The sequence below is a fragment of the Arachis ipaensis genome, chromosome B08, assembly GCF_000816755.2.
Source record: "Arachis ipaensis cultivar K30076 chromosome B08, Araip1.1, whole genome shotgun sequence".
NCBI classification, from domain to species: domain Eukaryota; kingdom Viridiplantae; phylum Streptophyta; class Magnoliopsida; order Fabales; family Fabaceae; genus Arachis; species Arachis ipaensis.
In genome coordinates, this window is record NC_029792.2 from 22,703,085 (window position 1) to 22,724,829 (window position 21,745).

The 21,745-nt window shown below is 36.3% G+C and overlaps 4 protein-coding genes across 18 annotated transcripts in view; 2 read left to right on the top strand and 2 right to left on the bottom strand.

Annotated features, from left to right (window-relative positions):
- LOC107613571 (MLO-like protein 11) overlaps positions 1-3,080 on the top strand; it is a 7,368-nt gene extending 4,288 nt beyond the window's left edge. For all 3 annotated transcript variants that reach the window (XM_021109127.1, XM_021109128.1, XM_016315642.2), the window contains 6 exons: positions 256-296; positions 397-567; positions 680-715; positions 1,005-1,072; positions 1,166-1,226; positions 2,140-3,080. In XM_021109127.1, coding sequence (XP_020964786.1) covers positions 256-296; positions 397-567; positions 680-715; positions 1,005-1,072; positions 1,166-1,226; positions 2,140-2,538 — 776 coding nt within the window. In that variant the 3' untranslated portion in view covers positions 2,539-3,080. The remainder of the gene's footprint in view (positions 1-255; positions 297-396; positions 568-679; positions 716-1,004; positions 1,073-1,165; positions 1,227-2,139) is intronic.
- Positions 3,449-15,050, top strand: LOC107612164 (putative nuclear RNA export factor SDE5). Of its 13 annotated transcripts, XR_002352187.1 has the most exons (17): positions 3,452-3,647; positions 3,877-3,958; positions 4,169-4,282; positions 4,438-4,989; positions 5,525-5,589; positions 6,127-6,204; positions 6,532-6,569; positions 6,678-6,892; positions 7,337-7,422; positions 7,635-7,691; positions 8,062-8,129; positions 8,232-8,335; positions 8,420-8,487; positions 9,163-9,250; positions 13,299-13,889; positions 13,971-14,572; positions 14,651-15,050. XR_002352187.1 is itself a non-coding variant. In XM_021109138.1 (15 exons), the coding sequence occupies exons 3-15, from the start codon at positions 4,258-4,260 to the stop codon at positions 11,640-11,642; spliced, it is 1,407 nt and encodes a 468-aa protein (XP_020964797.1). In that variant the 5' UTR covers positions 3,450-3,647; positions 3,877-3,958; positions 4,169-4,257; the 3' UTR covers positions 11,643-13,001. The 13 variants fall into 13 exon arrangements, 12 of the variants coding, with proteins under 12 accessions (XP_020964799.1, XP_020964797.1, XP_020964788.1 ...); XM_021109138.1 differs by lacking the exons at positions 13,299-13,889; positions 13,971-14,572; positions 14,651-15,050 and adding an exon at positions 11,602-13,001 and having other exon boundaries at positions 3,450-3,647; positions 6,756-6,892; XM_021109129.1 differs by lacking the exons at positions 13,299-13,889; positions 13,971-14,572; positions 14,651-15,050 and adding an exon at positions 11,602-13,001.
- Positions 15,185-16,448, bottom strand: LOC110265817. The gene is made up of 2 exons (XM_021109141.1): positions 15,562-16,448; positions 15,185-15,437 (listed from the first exon to the last, which is right to left on the bottom strand). Exons 1-2 carry the CDS (start codon positions 15,760-15,762, stop codon positions 15,216-15,218), a joined length of 423 nt encoding a protein of 140 aa, XP_020964800.1. The 5' UTR covers positions 15,763-16,448; the 3' UTR covers positions 15,185-15,215.
- On the bottom strand, positions 16,550-21,326 carry LOC107613844 (choline transporter-like protein 2). Its single transcript, XM_016316012.2, has 10 exons — positions 20,988-21,326; positions 20,053-20,405; positions 19,828-19,973; positions 19,263-19,446; positions 19,098-19,171; positions 18,884-18,997; positions 18,361-18,717; positions 17,674-17,934; positions 17,243-17,470; positions 16,550-17,049 (listed from the first exon to the last, which is right to left on the bottom strand). The coding sequence occupies exons 1-10, from the start codon at positions 21,170-21,172 to the stop codon at positions 16,855-16,857; spliced, it is 2,097 nt and encodes a 698-aa protein (XP_016171498.1). The 5' UTR covers positions 21,173-21,326; the 3' UTR covers positions 16,550-16,854.

The window sequence follows — 21,745 nt, forward strand, 5'->3', positions numbered from 1 at the left end:
TAATCTTAACTTTCAAAATACACATTCCCTCCATTACTAAAACCGATTTGTATCTTTCTTTTGGCCAAAGCTTTCACTTTACTTCCATTTCTCTGTGAGATTACCTGAAACATAATTGTGGTCAGTTATTGAAGTAGTCAACCCAACTAAGAAGAATAACTTGCTGCTATTATATTGTGGTTTCATTATGTCTTTGTGTTGTCTTAGAATCTTACAATTGCTAATTAATTTATCCTTTTTCTCGGTTTACCGCAGGATCAAATCTCTATTTCTGGATAGCTATCATTCCTGTCTCGGCAAGTTATCTTTGTTATTTCCTTTCTTTCTTTAAGTTATTTTACTTTGTTGAACACTTTCTGATTACCGTGTCTTTTTATTTCTTGTGTTTATGAACAGCTTGTTCTTTTGGTGGGAACAAAGCTCCAGCATGTTATTGCAACGTTGGCATTGGAGAATGCCGGAATCACTGGTTACTTCTCGGGATCAAAGTTGAGGCCTCGCGACGAACTTTTCTGGTTCAATAAGCCTGAACTATTGCTATCCTTGATCCACTTCATTCTCTTCCAAGTAAGCAACAATAGTTTATCTGCTACTTTTGTGTTATTTCTAAATGAAATTTGTTTGTTTTTTCCCCTCCCAACTCTAGATGCATGTTCATTTCCTGGTTTTGTTTTCGCAGAATGCGTTTGAATTGGCTTCGTTCTTTTGGTTCTGGGTACTTCTCTACTTCCTTATCCATCTTAAGTCATAATTATTTCCTTCAACAAATAAGACAATAACTAGCTTTATATTTTCGATAAGCAAATGTTATAGCCTTATTCAAATTTTTTATGATTGACACGTTGATTTTAGTATTGCTTAAAAGCTTCTTTTTGGCAAGTTATTGCCACCTTTTTTCAGTGTTATCAGAAGTACTTTAGATATGATGAATCATCCATAGAATAAGATACTGAAGAATGGCATGAAGTTCTGTATGTACTAAAATGTCTTTTTTGTTATTGCAGTGGCAGTTTGGTTATAATTCCTGCTTTATCAGGAATCACATGCTTGTGTACTTAAGGCTAATCTTAGGGTATGCTGAAACCATGAGATCCTTAATTCCATTTATTTAAGATGTTAAAAAAGCCATGTGCCATTTTATACCTTTTCTATATAAACTTTGTAGGTTTGCAGGACAGTTTCTCTGCAGTTACAGTACCTTGCCACTATATGCGCTCGTTACACAGGTAATCCACGACCTAAATCGGTCGGTTTCTGTTGTATGTTTTCTGCTTTCAGGATTTTGTTGGTGGAAAATAGTGGAAAACAAGAAAATTTGTTTTCCAAATTTTTTAACCTCCATTATTTACTTCACAAAATTCAAAAAACAAGAAAACATAAGTCATGCTGACCCTATAGATCTGTTTAATTCAAGAAGATATTTTCTACGTTCATTCTTCAATATTCATTGGCAAAATATCAGATTGTTTTCATTCAAATTAATTTTTGTGCATCGACATCATAGAAAGTTCCACATTATACTAAGTTGGCATTTTTATCCAATTTTGTTAGTGGGCATGTAAACAGTGAGTGAGAAATTAGTTCCTGATCAAACCAAACAAAATCATTATGATATATCCGACTATATGACATGTTTTCAGTTGTGTGTCTCAAAAAGTCAATGATGGCACACCTAATTCCAAGGCTTCATTAGGAACCATGTGTATGTGATGCTTTTAAGGCATGGAGTTGGTTTGAGTGAATCATTCAAGTTCAATTTCGATGTACTAAGTTAAAGAATTTTACACTATTATCTAATAAACTTTTTCTTTTGGATCACAATTCGCGTTAGTCGTAACTGAGTGTAAAAGGAATTACTTTTACACTCTGGTGAATGGTGTTTTTCAATGAAGAGTGAAGATTGTTCTTTTTACAATAGGAAAAAAAAAATATTTAAAAAATAAAGACATCATATGCAATGCACACTCCTTTAAAAAATTTTGTTACAATATTCACTCTTCGCCAAATTTCATTATTCACCATAGAAATCCCCTTAAATATGTGTAAAACATTTTAAACTGCATAAAGTTAAATCTGAATCACTGGATTCTTGCCACTTTTATTTCTCATGCAATAAGATCTTTCTATGTTTTTTTTCAGATGGGAACAAACTATAAGGCTGCATTGATTCCACAGAGGATAAGGGAGACAATCCATGGATGGGGCAAGGCAGCTAGGAGAAAGAGAAGGCATGGTATGTTCGCCGATGATTCCACCATTCACACGGACACGAGCACTGTACTATCTCTCGAAGAAGACGATAGAATGGTTGATATCCCTGAAACTGGTACTGACCATGTCACTGGAACTGAAGTAGAATTACAACCCGTAGCAGCTGCTACGGCTACTCCTTCGCCGCCAGCTGCAAATGAAGCTTCAAGTAGGGCTGCCACACCACTCCTTCGACCATCGGCTTCAATATCTTCGTCGGGACCATTCAGTTTGAGAGCAGAATCTATTCCAAGATGTTCTTCTATGCCAATGCCAAGTGGAAGGTAATGAGCAATGAATGAAAGGAAAAAATAGCAGCAGCAAAGAATAGTAAACGGGTACATTAATAAAAATGGCTTTGTTGTATAATTCAGAAGCTAAATTATAAGGTGATTACTTTTGGTTACAACAAAAAAATGCAATTTAGAGGGTTAGGTATCAGGTCTCTTTTGGTTACAAACGGTTTTGCTAATCCTTGTGCTAAGGGCATTGGCTAAAGAATCTAGAGTATAATACTTTTGAAGGAAAAATAAATTTCCTAGAAGTTTCAAATGTGTTAATTGCCTTAGAAATTTTAAGAAAACTTACCCTTTATTTTTTAGTCTCTGCCCTTAGAGCAATTCTTTCCAAAACCTTTTACCATTTACTAATTTTGTGTGGGACAAATGTAGAATGGGAAAGATTTGTGCTGTTGATGATGCCATGTTGCGACTTTGTGGAGTATATGGACCAAGTATATTTGTATATTTAACCCTTTTTATTATGTTTTGAAAGAATGTATATTAAGCTTTAATAGAACTACAAAATGGGAGGAAGCAATCTTGAGATTAGTGTTTGTAACTTGGGAGTAAGCAATCTTTGTTAGTGTTTGGTTGAGTGGCAAAATATGGTGCTTAATATGGTCATTTCATTACACTTTCAAAAATTTATTTGTCCAAGTGAAAATGACGGATTTGACAAATGTAGGACGTTTGGTTTTGAAAACAAGACAAGCAAAAATTAGTGTTCTTATATTTTGTTTGGTAATAAATTAAAATAAATTATGAAAGTTTAATTTATTCTTTTTTTTGTCATTTAAAAAATTTGGAAAGAAAATATAATAATAAAAAATATAATTATAAAAAATAACAAGAATAATAAAAACTTCTGTCTATATTTCATCTATCAAACATAAATTTGTGTGAAACTTAATTTTTGGAGATCTATTGAAGTATATACTCTTTTTTCTCAGTATACTTGTACGTTTGCTGGTACATGTATGCCTTACATACTCATATACTTACATACCTGCATATCAACCACTTTCCACTTAACGATTTGAGTGTTTTGGTCACTTCGTATTCCTCCAGCGGAATCATCACAAGCTTCCGCCTTCCGCTACCTAAAATAGTCAATAGGTTATAGGTTCTCCCTTAAACGCTGCCGTTTCATTCTCTTACGTTTTCTTCCCTCTTTCTATTTCTTTTTTAATTGAAACTTGAAAATTTATATATCAACTCGCATTTTTGCGTTTCACTTGTTCTGTTTGTTTGGCTGCCGAGAAAATTAAGGAAAATTTAAGTAAGAAATGTTTGATGAAAAATCAAGGACTTTAATGATACTAATATTTTCTATCACTGACGCCAGCATTTCCAAATTTGAGTTACGTGAAGAATAAGGCTCCTGTATCATAGTTTGCAGCGTAATCTCTGGAATCTTTTCATTTAAGGTGATTATTATCATTTTCCATGTGCTTTCATTCTTCGGTTTTGCTTCTTAGATTGCTCGGAAATTAAAAGTAAATTGTAATGAACATTTGACGAAGGTTTGAAGCCTTACGTAATTGATAAAGTCAAATTGTAAGCTGAGTTTTTTTTTTTTTACTTATTATTATTTTGTAATTTGTATGAACTTACATTCTTCGGTTGTTTGGTAGCAGAGAAAATAAAGGAAAAGTGAAGTAAGAGACATATGATGAAAATCGAGAGACCTTAGCTGCTAACAAACACTCTAGTCTACTGCATTTTCATGAGTTACTTGGAGAATAGTCATTGTAATCTCTTCTTCATTTTTTTTTAAGAAATTAAGTTTTCTTAGGAAAAGTAGCTCCACTGTGATCATTGTTGCTTCTGTTCAAGCTGTTCTTGACAGACATGCTAAGTGCATGATTTTCCATTTCTTTTTGCTTGCTGAGATTTTCTATTACAGTGGCTGGAGAGAAGAACATTTTGAAAATGCCTCCCTACTCTGATGTTGAAGAAAGGGACCTCAGTGTTCTGCTTGAATCTTTTGGTTCTTTATTTTCTCTGGAGGACATAGCAAGTGCATATTGTGAGGCGAAACGCAATGTTAATATGGCTGCTGAGATCCTCTGTGCCTCCTCTAATAGTGATGAGCTCAAGGGTACAATTTCTGAACCTACTAAAGTGTCTTCTGCAAGTGAATTTCCAAATTCCCTTCATGGGAAAAGGAACTCAGGTGCAGTGAAATCAAAGCCTCATCGTGTATCACTTGGCACTGTCTCTGGTGTTGTTGGAAAGGAGTACATTCACCCGAAGAAAATGCCGACTCAAGGCGTGAAGAGCAAACCTTCGAAGATAGATGCAAAGGAGCTGCCAGAATCAGAGACATGGAGTGAAAGGGATTCACTGAAAATTGAAGCAGCAAAGGGCAGCATGAGGGATGATGTTGTAAACTTCCTCTTTCAGATGCTTGGAGATGGCTTTGAGCTTGACAAGGATAAGATACATGATGTTCTTGGTAAATCTTCACTCATCATAAATGGAGAATGAGTTTGATGCTTATTGCATGAAGACAAGTAGTAATGATTGTATTTTAACTATGTATACTCATTTTGCATGGCAAACCATATTGATTCCATCAATGGATGGCTATGAGTGAACTTAGGTAATTGATGATGGATGAGCGGTATGGAGTTCCATGCAAAATGAGTACAACCACCATTTCTCTATTAGAACAGTGGGTTACAAGTTGTCATGATTGTCTTTTACTCGATGCATCAATTTGGGGTAACATATCAACAGAGCTTTTGTCATATTTTCAGTGTCCTGTAGCTTTTTTACTATGACCTTTCATGTTCATTCTACCTATGCCCTGCTTTTGGTACGATAGCTCTCTGATTTTAGTCTAGACTTGACCATGCTATATTTCACAAATTTATTTCTTTTGCGACAGTCACATTTTTACAATTTCACTATATTAATAACTGCTCTTTGTTAATATTTTGTTTGACTATGTGGTTGATAGATGACAAATTGATCTGTGGTATTTGCAGGCCTCTGTGGATATGATGTGAAGAAGGTACACGTGATTTTACCTATTTGCATTTTGGACACTTTGGTAATCTCCTTTGGGCTTAGTTACATGAACACATACTATATTCTCATTGAAGTTGCCACATCAACTGTTAGTTGCCACTAAGTATCATATTGCATAGAGCATAATCTTTGACAGAAAAAGTTGTTTTTAACAAGCTTAGAAAATGGTACCGTACGTAGTTTGTTCTGTTGGCAACTAAATAAGTACAGAACAACATAGAATAGGTTTTAGCTTTCATTTTCCTCCATTTTTGATAATGTATCTCTTTAAAGTTCAAATTTGCTGAAATATTTTCTATTAAGCAGTGAACCTTGTGATGACACTGATTAAAATAGGACGTGCAAAGGAAGTGATTTTGAGAGAATGAGTGGCAACATATGTCTATGATATGTATTGTTTTGGTCAATAACTGAGTTGTAGAATAAGTCCAAATTCTACGATCAAATATCATTTTCTTATGATCATTTAGGTCATTTTCTTCCAAAATCCTCTCCATTATTTTAGTTAAGTGAAAAAATTTCTCTATGATACAAGAATTGATTTGGAGTCGTTATGCAGACAATGGAGGAGCTGCTTGACATGTCAGCTTCTAGATTGGAGAAAGGTGATGATGATCACGGTCTGGCTGGTGAAAATGTAAGGATTCGGCTGAAAACCTAAAGTATAAGTTATACTTGTATGGTTTGCATTATTTGATTGTCAATTGTGATTGGGATTATTGATGACCCTGCACTGGCATGGGCTAATTTCAGCTATTCTCGTGTATATTCTGTTGTAATGCTTCTAATCTTTAAAATCAATCTACCCTCTTATTTGGAGCAAAATCCATCCTGTAAGAAGTTAAAACACATTATGCTTATTGACAATCCAATTGAAATTTGATGTGCCTTAGGTTTTAATATAAACATTCATTCTAGTTTTCTTATTTGGTTTTCTTTTTTATTTATTTGTGTCTTCTGACAGTTAAAAGATCAGCATCCAGATGTAAGCTCTGCATCCAGGTGCATCATTGTCAATGCTTGCTTAGTGTTTCATCTTAAGTAATTGCTTTCTGTTTTTATATTTTTCATGTTCCAACGTGCTTTACTTCATGTGGACATTCTTTGCAGCGAGAAAGAATGCAATTCAATTGATAAAGTAAGGCTTCAGAAAGAAATCTTAGGATCATTATTTTCTTTTCCACAAAGGTCTGAAGAACTGCCAAAGCATAGGCTTCCAGTGAGATCAACCCCATATCGTTATGGTAGACGAGTTGTAAGAATTCCAGATGATACCCCAAAAGTTCAGCAAAGTACTACTGTAGTGCCACAAGTTGTAAAGGAAGGTGTGTTGACGATATATGCTTTACCAAAATTAAGAAATGATGAGAATATAATAAAAATCTGGTATTAGTTCGATGATTATTCTTTGGTGTTTCCAAGACTAGGACCCAGACAAGATAAATATCTCTATAAGAGTTTCATATGATTAACTGAGATGCTTTCGCAGATGGAAAATTAGTTTCGTAAAATAATAACATATCCTTCAAGTCACATGCCACACCATATCACTCACAACATATACGTTAAGCTTTGTGCCAAGATCTTAGGTCAACTTACTCTTTCTCATGTTAGCATTGTGGTTTTGTAACATTGCTGCAATACAGGAACGACTCTTTCTATGCAAAATCCTTTTCTTCTGTATTGATTCATTGAATCTTGTTTCTGAACTCTGTTTAAATGTATTTATTCTGTTGTTAATTCTCTTTGCCACATTACTTCAAATGCAGAGAGCGACGAAGATGAGAATAGCTATAATGTGCTGCGTAGAGCAGTGAGGGAAAATTGGGCTACCATGAAAGAATACTACAGTGCTGTAAGATTCTTTCCTTTGCTTTTCCTTGATATTTCTAGACACACAAAAGTAAAAAATGTTTCTATGTAATGGAACTTGTGGACTTGCCAGGATCAATAGTTGCGATAGCAGTTGCCACTGTTTTCATACAGGAAGATGTCATGGCCTTCTTTTCTGCAGAAAATGCTAAATGTGGTTGGTAAGCCGTGTTAATTATCTCGGCTGTTTTGTAGGCTGTTGATGCATTTGCTAAGGGTGATTATGCACGGGCAGACAGACTTATGGAACAGGTATAGATGAATCTTGTGATTTGTTCGTTTTTATTTTGTCCTTGCATTTTATTTTGAATCTGGTATTTTCGGATATCTCCTGTTAATAATTCAATTCTTTCTTGTGTCACTGTGTGTGTTTGAGTGCACGCTTTAGAGGTTTATAGGATGCAATGATATACAGAATGTATGTTCAAACTGTCTTGTTCTTTTTCAAGGTGTCTAGTTTGTGTTCTATGGCTGGGTGCTTTATTAGTGGCTATCTCAAGGCAATTGGGTTTTATTTTCATATGCCATTGGAGCTATATGTCAGTATCATAGATGATATTTACTCATCATCCATGCATTTGTTGTCGATTTTCGATTGTTTACAAACTTCTTTAACGTACAGGGACACTTTTATAACAGAATGGCTCGAGAAGCAGATGAAAAATCTGCACAAAAGCTTCTTCAGTCTAGGTAAGTAGTCAAAATAAGTAAATAAAAAAACGATGTCTTAAATCATGTGTACTTTGGTGTCTCATTGAAAAAGAAAAAGCATTTGTTGAATTTTGATGGCAGTGAATCCAATGATGATGCTATACCTCTTGACTTGAGCGAACATGAACCAAAGGAAGCCCTTCGTCTTGTCAAGTTTCATTTGACTACTCTCTCTGGCATTCATTGTAAGCTTAGGCAACTAACTCTTTCCTTCCAAGTTATTTGATTTTCAAAGGGGTTTCAGACCTGGTACTTGTTTGGCATTTCAGCAATCAAGTACCTTAAAGTCATAGTTGGGACAGGAGATGAAGATAAGAAAGGAACAAGGAAAAAACTGGTAAGAACTTGATAAATTTTCTCAATTTGAAAAGTGTCCAAGTAGACATGAACTTTTGGAGTTCAAAAAATATTTTTGCTAATGAAAGAACTTATCACTCTTATCTTCCTACACATTTTGGTCAAATTAATCTCAAATCACTCAACTTATAAAATATACATTGTCATCCTGAGGTTCAAGTAACATTATATTTGATATTCTTATATTTTGAAAGGCGTAAGACAAAATGTTTGACAATTAAGTATTAAACTCTCCTAAAAAGAAATTTGGAAAAAAATAATTTGCTTGAGGTGAATTTCATAAAATTTTGAAAAAGTTAAGTATAATTTATAATTTAGTGTCTCTAAAGTGATGTGAGGACTAATATATCGATTTTTGCCTATTATTTGATTGGCATTGATAAATTTATAAAGCAGCATCATTTTAATATTGATAAGTTTTAAACTGTTCGATAATAGTGCTATCATGCCATAAGGGAACTTAAAATGCATATGATAAACTCATATACATGTATGATACGTGTATATCTTAGGAATTTTTAAATCTCCTAAACCAAGTTAAATAATTCTTTTACGAGGTAGATATTGAAAATTGTTTCATTTTTGACGAAAATGCTTTGTGGAGCATTTTGCTCAATCGATTAAAAATTAAAGATATTCGTAATTTATGTTGTAGATTATTAAGCAGCTGAGCAAGAATTCCATTCAATGGACCGAGGAAGACAACGGTAGGATCCTACGCCTCAAACTGGACGAGATTGATCGTAAGACCTTGAATTTTGCCCAAAAGAATTAATATTTGTGAATTTAGCTTAGTCCTTTAAAACTTGAAAAGTATATTGATATCAAATTGTAGTCTTTCGTAACCGATGATATCAGATTATTGTTAAAACATTCAGTAAGTGTTTGCACAATCAAATCAATGAACATGACAGGATAATGTACTTTTTTTGAACATGTGAGAACCCAGATTCTATGCAAAAAATAAAAGAGTTCAACTTGATAACTAATTATTTTTCAACTAATATCAACTAACTTTTTTAAAATTATTTTTTTAATTATAAATTTTACCTTAAATCTTAAAAATAATATCTTTTAAAGTAAAAAAAAATTAGTAAATTAAGAAAACAACTAGAGTCAGTTAGTTAAAAAATAGGTTTGTTATAAAAAAAGAGTAAAGTATACTTTTTGTCCTTGAAATTTAGTAAAAATTTTAAAAATACCTCTAAATTTTATTTTGTTTCAATTTTGTCCCAAAAATTTTTTATTTGTATTAAATATACCTTCGACGGCTAAATTTTCAAAACAATTAAGATCAATCTAACAATAATGTATGAAAATTATGCTTGATTTTCTTGTGTTGGTGGTTGTTCTTATGAAATTATTGTTGAATTGGTCTTTAATTCTTTGAAAAATTAGCCGTCAGGGTATATTTGATGCAAATCGAAAACTTTTGGGACAAAATTGAAATAAAATAAAATTTAGGGGTATTTTTGAAACTTTTGTCAAACTTCAGGGACAAAAAATATACTTTACCCTAAAAAAAAAAGAAATAACTCTCGTATTACCTTAATTTTTTGAATTTTAAAATTAAAAATATGAATTGACTTATGTTATAGTTGGCTTTTTAGACTTTTTCATAACTTTTAATTAAGAGATATTATGATGTTACCTATCTTCACCGTTAAGAAACAAGAAGAAAACAACGTAAAAATATAAAAAAAATACGTAGTAATTTTGGAGTATGTCTAAAACAAATACAATAATTTTGTGCACATTAGATGTGCAATATTTATATAAACTATCATATTTCATTAATGAAAATCAAAGACTAATATAATAAAAGAAAAGTATTGATAGACCCTAATAAATATAAAATATCCTAGTACATAAATAAATATATTGATACATTTAATATGCAAAAAATTATTGTGTTTGTTTTAGATATATCCGTAATTTTGTACACATTTAATCAGTCAACAAGTCTCAATTAAAAGGTCGCGGGTTCGAGTCTCCTATCTTTTCAAATTTGCCAATGAGTTATAGCTCAAATGGCATAATCTCCTTATACTCAATTAAGAGGTTGCGGGTTCGAGTCTCCTATCTTTAGTGGAAAAGAAAAAATCAGTTAACAAGTCTATTCAACTAAACAAAGACTACGATCCAATAGGGTTTAAATTCTTTAGCTGTACAAAACAAGTCAATATGTGCCATTGAGATTCTATCACCCCGCAGGGTAGAGATGTCAATGGGGGCGGGGCCCAGGTGCCTTTTTGCTCGCCGTCCTTGAATCCCAAACTCCCATGTTCGATCACCAATCTCTATGGGAGAATATCGTGTCACATTCGAGTAAATACCCATAGTAGTCCCTGAGATTTACACAATTACTCATAGTAATCTCCAAGATTTCGATTTTTCTATTGTAGTCCTCCAGATAGAGCTCCGAGCACTCAAACTAGTCCCTGGCCATATTTCAGGTAATGACTCATCACCAGAACGCTGACGTGGCCTAGGATTGCCACGTGGGACATGTCCAAAACGACGTCGTTTTGGGTTTGGCGCCCTTGAAAGCCAAAAACGACGCCGTATAGTTGTTACTTAATATGAAAAACAGTTTTCTCCACCAACACAAACACTTTGTCTCTTCTTCTTCCACCCTCTGAGTTCTTCTTCATCTCCCCAACAATGGCGTAGCCATAGGGTTGTATGTGCTGGGTTAACAAAAATTTGAGAGAAGAAATCATCTTATCAGAAGTTGTTGTTGCTCTTCCCTTCCCTTCCTTCACCACAAAGACGAGGTTCTGACGTTGTGATCGGACTCAAGGTAACCTTTTTTTTTTTAAGTTTGCATTTTGAATACAGTGTTGGTTGATGATAGCATTGGTCAGTGTTGTTGAGGTTCTGGAGTTTTGGTGTCATTGTAGTGTCTAGGGTTTGAATGTTGGTTGGGGTTTGTGGGGTTGCTGTAATACCCGAATAAAACAGGGAAGAAACAGGGATTAGTATGGAGGTTTGGAAAAAAATATTTTCTTCTGGTGAATATTTTTCCTTTTTAATGCATGAGTAGGCTTTCAAATTCTCCCTATGTATTGTAAAAATTTTAAATTTCTTGCAGATGGAGGAGAAGTTGGACATCATGTTTCATCATGGGGGTGACTTCAAAAAAAATACAGAAGGAATTATGATATATTCTCCGGACAATAAGGCCTATTTAGGTGATCTAGACACTGATACTCTGGATGTGTTCTACATACGGAACTACCATAGGGAGCTTGGGTACAATGACATTAAACAGTGCTGGTGGCATGTTCCTGGAAAATGTTTGGAGAAGGGGTTGAGAAATGTAAACAGCGACAAAGAGATAAGAGAGATGGTGAATTGTGCTAGGACAAATGAGGGATTAATTGATATATATTTCGAGCATACAGTGTCAGTGCCAGAGGTGTTAGAGGGAGATAACACAGTTTTGTACTTGGATGATCATGGTGGAGAGGGATGTAATGCAGGTACAGATACTGATGTGAGTCCCCCAGTTACAGAGACTCATGCAATCATAGTTGCTCCTCCTATCCCTAAGGTTGTACCCAACACTTCTTGCAAATCCAGTCCCAAAAAAAACAGAACATCTCCACGGCAATCACAACCATCACACTCCAAAACTGCCAATCCTTCCAAGACAACCAAACCTGTGAAGAAGAACAACTCCCCAAAAGTCACCAAGCCCACCAAGCTCACGAAGCCCACCAAGCTCACCAAGCCCACCAAAATCAGCCAGCCCACGAAATCCAGTCAGAACACCAAATCAGATAGGAGCAAGAAGCAGAAACTGTCCAAGAGACCAAGTATTTCCAGGAGACCCTGTACACGGTCTGCTGCTAGAGGATTTACTAGCAAAGTGTTTAACAATGAAGTTCCCTTTGATGTATCTTCTAACTCCTCTGATAGTGAAGAGGATAGCATGTTCAAGCCAGGTCCGGATGAGAGTAGTTCCTCTGATTCTGAGGCTACAGGGAATGATCCTAAAACTGGGAGTAGGATTAGGAGAAACATGATACATGCTACGGTGGGTAAGAGAAATATTAATCCACTAGGTAAAGGGAAGGAGAAGATATTACATGAAGACGATGGTTTGGTGGAGGAGGTGAGCGACGCTGAGGTTGACCTTGCGTTTGTGGGTTGTGTTCATGAAGGGGTAGAGGATGGACTAGACCCAGGTGTTGACTCAGATGGCACCAATTCTTGGCACTCGGAGGAGATGAAGACGCCTCCAAACTCAGAAGATGAGCTGGAGGAAGGAAATGAATCTGAAGAGGCAAGTTCGCTGTTTAGGGAGGGTGCAAGGTTTGGAGAGCTGCACCTTGAGGTAGGCATGAAGTTCGGAACTAAATGGGAATTTAGAGAAGCTGTGAGAGAATATACAATCCAAGAGGGAAGGAGCATAAAGATAGTGAAAAATGATAACATTAGGTGCAGGGCGGTGTGTAAGGTGAAAGAGTGCCCATGGGTGGCTTATGCATCAAGACTGTGAGATGATTGGATCTTCATGGTTACTTATTAGGTGTGCTGTTATGCTTGCTTGAAGAATTGTGCTTTCATTATGCTTGTAGTGAATAGTGAATTTTATAGAGAATTTGTAAATACTAGTTTTGTCATTAATCTAGCTGTCCTATTAAACGTTAGGGACTTTTATGGGTCACGACCCTCAATTGTAGGGACTATTATGGGGATGTTAATCAAATGTTAGGGACTATTATGTGTAACGATTATAATGTCAGGGACGATTATGTGTCTAACATTTACTAAATCTGGCAGGGACTGATATTAGCAGTGAAAGCGGTGATGCCTGATGTGCATCGCCGTTTCTGCGTCTGGCATTTATGGAAAAATTTCAACAAGAATTGGAAGGACTTACAGCTAAGGGGACTTCTGTGGGAATGTGCAAGGGCAACAACATACCAAGAATTCAGGGATGGAATGGAGAAGATCAAAAGGTTAAATGAGGATGCCTGGGCATACTTAGCGAAGTGGCCTATGGATGCTTGGACCAGAAGCTTATTCAGCCATAAGCCGAAATTGGATAGCATCTATAACAACGCCTGCGAAGTGTTCAATGCTAAGATCAAGGATGCACGAGCCAAACCCATCATAACATTGCTGGAGGAGGTAAGGATGTTTGTTATGCGAACCATAGCGAAAACAAGGTGAAGCTGCAGAATCACACTGGGAAGCTCACACCTGTTATAAAGAGCAGGCTGGAGAAGGTGAGGAAAGAATCCAAGCATTGGAAGCCTATTTGAACTGGGGATAACGGATACGAAAAATTTGAGGTACACGGACATCCAACCAACCATGTTGTGGACATAGGAAAGAGATTGTGCACATGCCAATTTTGGATGCTAACGGGTAAGTTAATTGTGTTTATGCATTTTACTTTCTTCAGCCATAACTATTATCATGGTTCATCTCACTGTTTGGCACCTGCAGGTATCCCGCGTGTGCACGCTTGTGCTGCCCTGTCTCGTGTGAATAAACAGCCAGAAGACTTCTGTCACAGATGGCTGACCATGGACTCATACAAGGAAATTTATAACCACCACATTAATCCAATTCCTGGTCAACCACTGTGGGAAAAAGCAGAGGACTGTAACAGGCCACATGCCCCTAAAATCAAGACAAAACCTGGAAAACTAAAGATGAAGAGGAGGATGGATGCGGACGAGAAGAGTGCTTCTGGAACTAAGAAGCCTAAAGTTGACCCAAAACTCTCAGGCAACACTGCAGATGGTGTACACCTAAAGAGACAGCTGGGTGCCTTTACATGTAGTTACTGTGGTGATAAGGGGCATACAAAGAGAGGCTGCAAAAAGAAAAAAGATGCTGATGCTGCTACTGCTGCTGCTGCAGCAGTAGCCGCTGCCGCTGCTGCCGAGGCAGCTGAGAAGAAGAAAAATGATGAAGTTCATACTGTGCCTAAGAAGCCGGTTCATCAGCCCCAAGACGTGTCTGGCCAAGAAGATTTGGGAAGCAATCCCCAAGAGATCGAATGAACTCAGCCTTCTGCTTCTGAGCAAGAGGATTCTGAAAAGGTAACTAAAATTTTACATTTGAGTATGTTGTTATTTCCATGCATAAATAGTAGTTAATGCCACTTATTTCTCCTATAGGATCCTGCACCGAAAAGACCTTCCAAGCTGTCACCACGAAGACGATCCTCTAATCAGCCAACCACACCAACAGTGAATCCCTTGCAGGGTGCATCTTCAGCAACATCTTCAAAGTTTGCCAACTTGATGCAGTTCATCCCAACGCCAGGATTTAGGCCCCCAAGAAAGAAGAATTGAATACTAGATATATGTACTTAGGAGTTTCTGTTTTGTGTTTTGTTATTAGTCTTTTCCATCGTATAATGACTAGATGGTGAACTGTGATGCAAAGGCCTTTTTGGTATGCCTTGGCCTTGCTTTTGATGAAACTACTGATAGCAGCAACATGGTTTCTAGGCTGCCTTTTACAGTCAACTTTTGTTGTTTCTTGATAGACAATGGAATTTATGTTAATATGCTATGCTATGTGGTTTACCATTCAAGAAGCAGTTTCTTTATTTTTTTTTCATACACAATGGAATTTAAATTAACAACAATTTCATAGTTAATAACACTTTTCATTCCATCAAGAAGCAGATTTTTACAAATGTTGATAACAAGGAACCTAAAACCACCAATTCATTCATCATTTACAATACAGGATCACCAACAACACTGTCAATACACACACACCTAACACTAACAACTGGGTCATCACTTTTTGCATCTGGACATCCTCCTCCAACCTTCGAAGCCTCCAATCAACGTTGATCTTCACTTCATCACCACACGATTCTGATTTTTCAACCTGTTCCTCATTCACAGAATCTGCCCACACAAAAAGCCCGCACCATCTCTTCCCACTTGTCTGCAACCAATAAAGGATCAAAGTTTAGAGAGGAACAGCACAAGAACAGTCAGGGAAGGCATAACAACACAAGAACAGTCAGGGGAGGAGAATAACAGCAACACAAGTGATTACTCTAACCTACATTATAATTGGGGCAGCCATAGAACGGTTTATTCGGATTTGAATCTGTGCCAGACCATCTGAGAACTGGCCTACAGCCACAGCCGCACCATTCTGGCGGCGCCGATCTTCTGCTCTTCGTTTGCGTTCTACTCCGGTTCCAGCTAGATGGGGAACGAACAGAGCTTCCACCTCCAGTGCTACCTCCACCCATCATCGACATGAGTAGCAGCCCCGGATGAGAGTGCCTGAACAGGAACAAGTGTATGGAAGAGGAAGAAGAAGAGGTGAACAAGACGAAGAGGGGAGGTGTATGAGAATTTGGGGATTTAGGGTTAATTATACTACGAGGGACCAATCTGGGTAAAAATTGGAACTTAGCCAGCTCAGCTAGCCGTTGGCAGCAGTCCAGCGTGGCAATCCTAGGCCAAGTCAGCGCTCCGGTGATGACTCATCACCTGAAATATGGCCAGGGACTAGTTTGAGTGCTCGGAGCTCTATCTGGAGGACTACAATAGGGAAATCGGGATCTTAAGGATTACTATGAGTAATTGCGTGAATCTCAGGGACTACTATGGGTATTTACTCGTCACATTCTCATTTTCTGCCTCCTATAGTTTTCACGGAAATCTCTATTTATGTAGATAAGTAAAAGATAGTTATTTTTATTAATATGATCCTATATAATTGAATGCACATAAAATTAAACTGCACTAAAATTAAATTTATATATACAAACTTAAATTATGAATTATAGTTAAGGATAATTTAAATTTTAAATATTTAACATATTTTGGAGAACAGGACAAGAATCTCTGCTTCGATTCCCGAACACGTCTCCGGAGAACTTTGCAATCCTTATCCCCGCGGGTATTATTTCCTGTTTTAGAGCCCCATTCAGGGCATTTGCCACAGAAAACCCGCAGTGGGGAATATTATTATTGACATCTCTACCGGAGGGACAAGTTTGGTGTTGCATTGGCATTACATTACATCTCTATTCGACTTGCTTTTCATAATCTCCATAATTTCTTTACATGGTGCATTTTTTAGGAATATTTTAAGCAATGCTAACTTTTGCATTGAATATGTTCTTTTTGTTCCCAAAACATGATACTCTAGCACAATCTCATTTGTCAAAAATTACAGCTTGCTTAAACAACTACTTGTAACTTGTGCACAACTAACATATACATATACACATACACGGGGAGAACAAAACTAAGGTGGTAAAAATAAGCACCTTAGGCATGATCCTAAATATTAAAGCCCTGTTGAGAGTCATCACTGATAAAAATAAACCATGGGGCATATTTCATTGGGATCCTTGTGTAAGCCTTTGCGTCTCATTTTGGTCATTGTTGAGAGTTTCCATGAGAAGGGGTGGAGCATACTGTGCTGTTCCATTCTCTTCTGAATCCTGGCAGTATGAGAGAATGATGGTATCAATTGACATCTCGACAACTCCAAAGAAAAGCGTTGCAACAATGTACCCAAGAACCCAGCAAACCTGCATACACAGAATCCAAATGAGGTTCCAATAAACACTGTTGAAAACTTGAAATACTAATGATCCGTTTCCTTGGACTCGAAAACTATGGTGTTCATAACTGAAAGTTGAATCATCGTATCTTATACTTAGTTTTAAATAATAATTCATCTCCGTGCCATACTCATTTTATTATATATCATAGGAAACATACCAGAACAGGCAAGAGTGGGGATGTGATCTTGTTATGTGCAGCTCTATACTTGTGTGTATCCAACATGAGGAATGCAAAAACAGCACTTGAGAGACTAACACATAGTTTTCCAAGGAACAAAATAACATCTCCAATCACATTGACACGTCCGATCCGCAGGATGTTATTCATAATCAATTCTGTTGCAATAGCAGAAGATCTGAAGAAACTTTCACCTGTTATAGCAATCTGCATTTGTCAAGCAAATACTCTAGTTAAATGCAGGGACAGGAAGAGAAAGACCTAAAAATAAAAAAAGGTAATAATATACTATGTATCAAGGAGTGCAACAAAGATCAAGATGTGACCGAGCCTCTCCAAACTTGAAGATAAAAAAGAGAGTACCAATGCATGCATAAAGATTTGCTTTATGGAAGAATGACAAGACTTACGATTATGTATGCATTTCGATTCACTGATTTGATGATCCATCCAATACACCTTAGAAAAAATTGAGAAGATCGGTATGCAGCCTTGCCAATCCAGTTGTCAGGCTCATAACTGGAGACTTTTAGTTTGCGACGCATGGATTCAAGCAAAAGGCGGATCGACTCTACAAATGATACAGTCAGAGAGCCAAGAGCCACAGAACCCAGATTGTAACGCATAAGCCTCTTCATGGAGGAAATGACTGAAAGAAGAGGGATTTCTTGCTGCACCGAGAAAGATGAACTATTTTAAATAACATACAAGATAGGATTTTGTAAGTGGTAAGAAAATAAAAGTTTAAGTGTTTAACCAATTATTAATCCAATTCAAATCAGTCCAATAAACAAGTTCAGCAATTGGTAAGTATGATCCAAATTTGTTCTTTAACTTTATGAGGCTGCAAAATTGTCTTTACTTGACTCAAGCAGGTTAACATTGTGGTTAGTCCCACTTTCACAGCAGTATTGTGATAGTCAATAAGATAAAAACAATTTATAATCCTATACCAACACAGCTTGTTCTGATCAACAAGCATGAGCCAAATACTAAATCCATGCTAAGACAGGAATTACATATTGATGAATCTCATTTAAGTTTAAGTAGATTCGTTCGAACAAATTCTTGCAAGGTACTGTGACAGTGTGACTTACAGAATTTTCACCACGTGCCCAATAATAAGAGGCAACAGATCCAGCAATCACTGTTGATGAGCATGCTATGAAGAATTGTGTGGCCCAGTAACACCCAAATAGATGAAAAAGGATGGCGATTCCAATATGTGGTGTGTAACGAATGCTATATCCGCAACAACGATCACAGTTCACCTTTTTCTCAAGGAGATCATATGCGCAGCAATTAGAATTACAGTTGTTTTGAACAACCTGACCAGAGCTGAACAAATGGAGAGCAGCAGAAATCCAGAACATGTAGAACACTGCAAGAATACAATACGGTATGACTGGAAAAGTGATGAGCGCTCGAACTTCTCCTATCACTTTTGCAGCAACCTGTGAGAACAATTTACATTAAAATCAATTAGATTGGTTTTCTAACATGGCATAAACAATGCCACATCATCATTAATTCATTATTCATTTCACAGTTACTAATGACTTTAACATTGCTGTAATCACCACACTGTAACTTAGAAGTGTTGAATGAATTTATGCTTGCCTTAAGGACAGAAGTTCCCATAAGGATGCGTCGGACAATAGCAATTGATGTCAGAATTGCAACAATTGTTATAAATGTCATCATTATAGTGCCAATGCGTAGATGAGTCAGCTCCTGAAAATAAAATCTGTTTATAAGATTTACACGATAGAACCACCAACACAAAGATCATAAAATAACCGGGGAATGACTAGTGAGCCACAACAATACTTACCCTCCCAGATACATGAATGTAAGGATCATGCTCGCCAATGATGGGGGAAATAGCATTATTTCCTATCCATCCAACTACAAATAATGGGGTAAAAAAAACCATCAACTCGAGAAATATGTTAATTTTGGTTAATAAAATAGCTCAACAGACAACAGAGATCCTAACCTTTCAGGTAGTAGAACATTGTGACTGATACCATTAGGAGATTAAAGAAAACCACTGTCACCCAAGGCATTGCAGTGACAAAATACCGAATCATCAGCAGCCAAATCACGGATAGAAAAAGAGGTATAATCCCCCCACAAACAATCAGCACAGGCCATGACTTTCCTATGTCAGCCATGTATCTCTGGAAACAAAAGCAATTATTAAACACAAATTCCACCATGGCATGATGCTAAAGGACAGGACATATGAAAGGGTATAACTCATAGTTTCATACATAAGATTTTTGATAACGTAAAAACAGGTAGAGTTTCAAGATTCTAAACAGAACGCATATCAACAGCCACTTCTAATTTATACTCAATTGCATTCTATTCCTGCATTTCATGCTGCCAAGGACACTTTTTTGCATATCAACCAACTGTCAACTGAACATTTCAACACTATTTCTTTGCCATCCTACCGGTATATCTTGGTAGTCGCATGTTTTTATCTTCAAGGGTGCTTGCAAGAAATGCAAGTATAAATGCATTTTAAGGAATATAGATGGTTGAAAAAAGTTAACCTTTAAGACGGCTGACCGAGAGTTGATATACTTGTGAATAGACTTATCAATAACAATGTCTTCATTGATGCTAACTCCACCCATCTGCTGCCAATGGTTTAATGACACATTTGATGCACGAGCAATGAATTGGCAAGTCCAGTAAACTAGACAAAAGTTGTTGATCTAAGAATCAGGTACTTCAAAAACTCGTAATATATATGTTATTGACAATGTCTTCCTTACCATTTACACTAGGAAATATGACAGGATAACAGGGGCCCTGAAGTTGAAGAGAGGAGTTTCTCATTTCCGGTGTAAGGTACTCATAATAATTATAGTTGCTATCAATCCAATCATCCATACTAAGACGAATGTCTCCTTCGGGATAATCACACACCCAATTAAGTGAATCTTCAGAAGGTACAGGGCAGTCCAACAAGCATATGCTGCGAGCGTCGACCAGTTTTAGCTTGCTATCCTTCAATCCACTTTGATATACCTGATTAGGATTTAGCCAGTACAATAGCTCAACTTCATGAAGCCCTGCATGCTTGTCCCCACACACATTTCCTTTGTAATCCAGCCCATAAGTAAGCCTATTAAGTCACAGTAGCAGTTATTACAGACTAGAGACTACAAAACAATGACAATGACAACAATAACAAGCACAACTGGCCTTGGTAGGTGTGTGATCACAAATTACACAACAGTAACAACGAAAAAGAGAATGTATAATGACAGATCCAAAGAGCATTTCTATTATGAAAAAAGAAATCGATGATGTAACTAACACTTTTATTTGCTTAAATGAAAAGTTCGTTTATTTGAAGCATACCAACATTCATTTTTTAGAGAAAGGAACACATGCAACATATTTTTTAACAATTATATACCAATTTAATTCTAGAGAAAACTAAAACTAAAATAAGCATAAATTGATAAAATCTATGACCTCATGGAAGAAAACAACTACTCAACAAAATGCATAAATTATCAACAATTAGTCATCCATTACAAAGGCTTAAATAAGTGAGGAATAAAAAAAAGCGCCAAAAAAGAATCCCATTTACAAAACCTCACACTTCAAAGAAAATGCAATTTTCCAACCACAGAAGCTCCATAAAAGAATTTAAAAGAATTTAAAAAAATGCAGAATAATACGAAGTTGGAAACTTTACCTCAAAGGGTTGCCTTGGTTGAAACCAAAGCTAGAGTTTACAATCATGGAAATCCAGAATGCTATGAAGATAACAAGAACAGCAATGTCGCTGCATTTTCTGTTGTGCCTTATGATCCCACCAACTGGGGTGGTTCCATCACTTGATGAGTATCTTCCTATGACTGCACCCAAAGGACCCCTCATTTTGTTCTTAACCTTTCTTCCAAGTAGCAAGCTTCTTTCTTCAGCTCAACATTCCAGAGAGAGAGAAAGAGAGAGAACAAAAAAGGTACAAAAGTGGAGTAGAAGCTTAGAGAGTGTGAAAGCTTCTTTGGTGAAGAAAAGGGTTTTAGATTTTTTTATTATTTACTAGTTGGTTTTAGATTTGGAATATTATATCAATTAATGCAAATAGTTTATAAAATTTTCACTTAGGCAAAGATCTTCTGTGTTTTACTTCATTACACTTCACTTTAGTATTCGTTTTATAATTTTTTAAATTTTAATGTAATATGTATATCAATATTTAAACTTTTACTTTATGCTTAGGCTTATTTTAGATTAGATTACATCTCTAATTGACACACTTCTAAAAGTTTAAATGACACTTTCTTAGCGACAAGGACGGAGAATATTTTTTACTATTTTTAAGGGTCTTGTCTTGTTTAGTGGCTTACTGGCTTAACAAACAAAACTAAGGGGTTCAGCCATCAAAAAACACTTCTAAGGGGTGCCCGCTTTAGACTCGTTGTCTTGTGATTTGTGAAGGTAGGGGCG

Excerpts from the sequence above, each read along its gene's own strand:
- LOC107612164 (XM_021109129.1), top strand. The coding sequence starts at position 4,258 with ATGAGTTACTTGGAGAATAGTCATT. Across the intron at positions 4,990-5,524 it reads TAAGATACATGATGTTCTTG|GCCTCTGTGGATATGATGTG; the intron begins GTAAATCTTCAC and ends TGGTATTTGCAG. Across the intron at positions 6,205-6,531 it reads ACGGTCTGGCTGGTGAAAAT|TTAAAAGATCAGCATCCAGA; the intron begins GTAAGGATTCGG and ends GTCTTCTGACAG.
- LOC110265817 (XM_021109141.1), bottom strand. The coding sequence starts at position 15,762 with ATGTCGATGATGGGTGGAGGTAGCACTGGAGGTGGAAGCTCTGTTCGT. Across the intron at positions 15,438-15,561 it reads ATGGCTGCCCCAATTATAAT|ACAAGTGGGAAGAGATGGTG; the intron begins GTAGGTTAGAGT and ends TATTGGTTGCAG.
- LOC107613844 (XM_016316012.2), bottom strand. The coding sequence starts at position 21,172 with ATGAGGGGTCCTTTGGGTGCAGTCATAGGAAGATACTCATCAAGTGAT. Across the intron at positions 20,406-20,987 it reads AACCAAGGCAACCCTTTGAG|GCTTACTTATGGGCTGGATT; the intron begins GTAAAGTTTCCA and ends GTGACTTAATAG. Across the intron at positions 19,974-20,052 it reads CATATTTCCTAGTGTAAATG|TTTACTGGACTTGCCAATTC; the intron begins GTAAGGAAGACA and ends ACTTTTGTCTAG.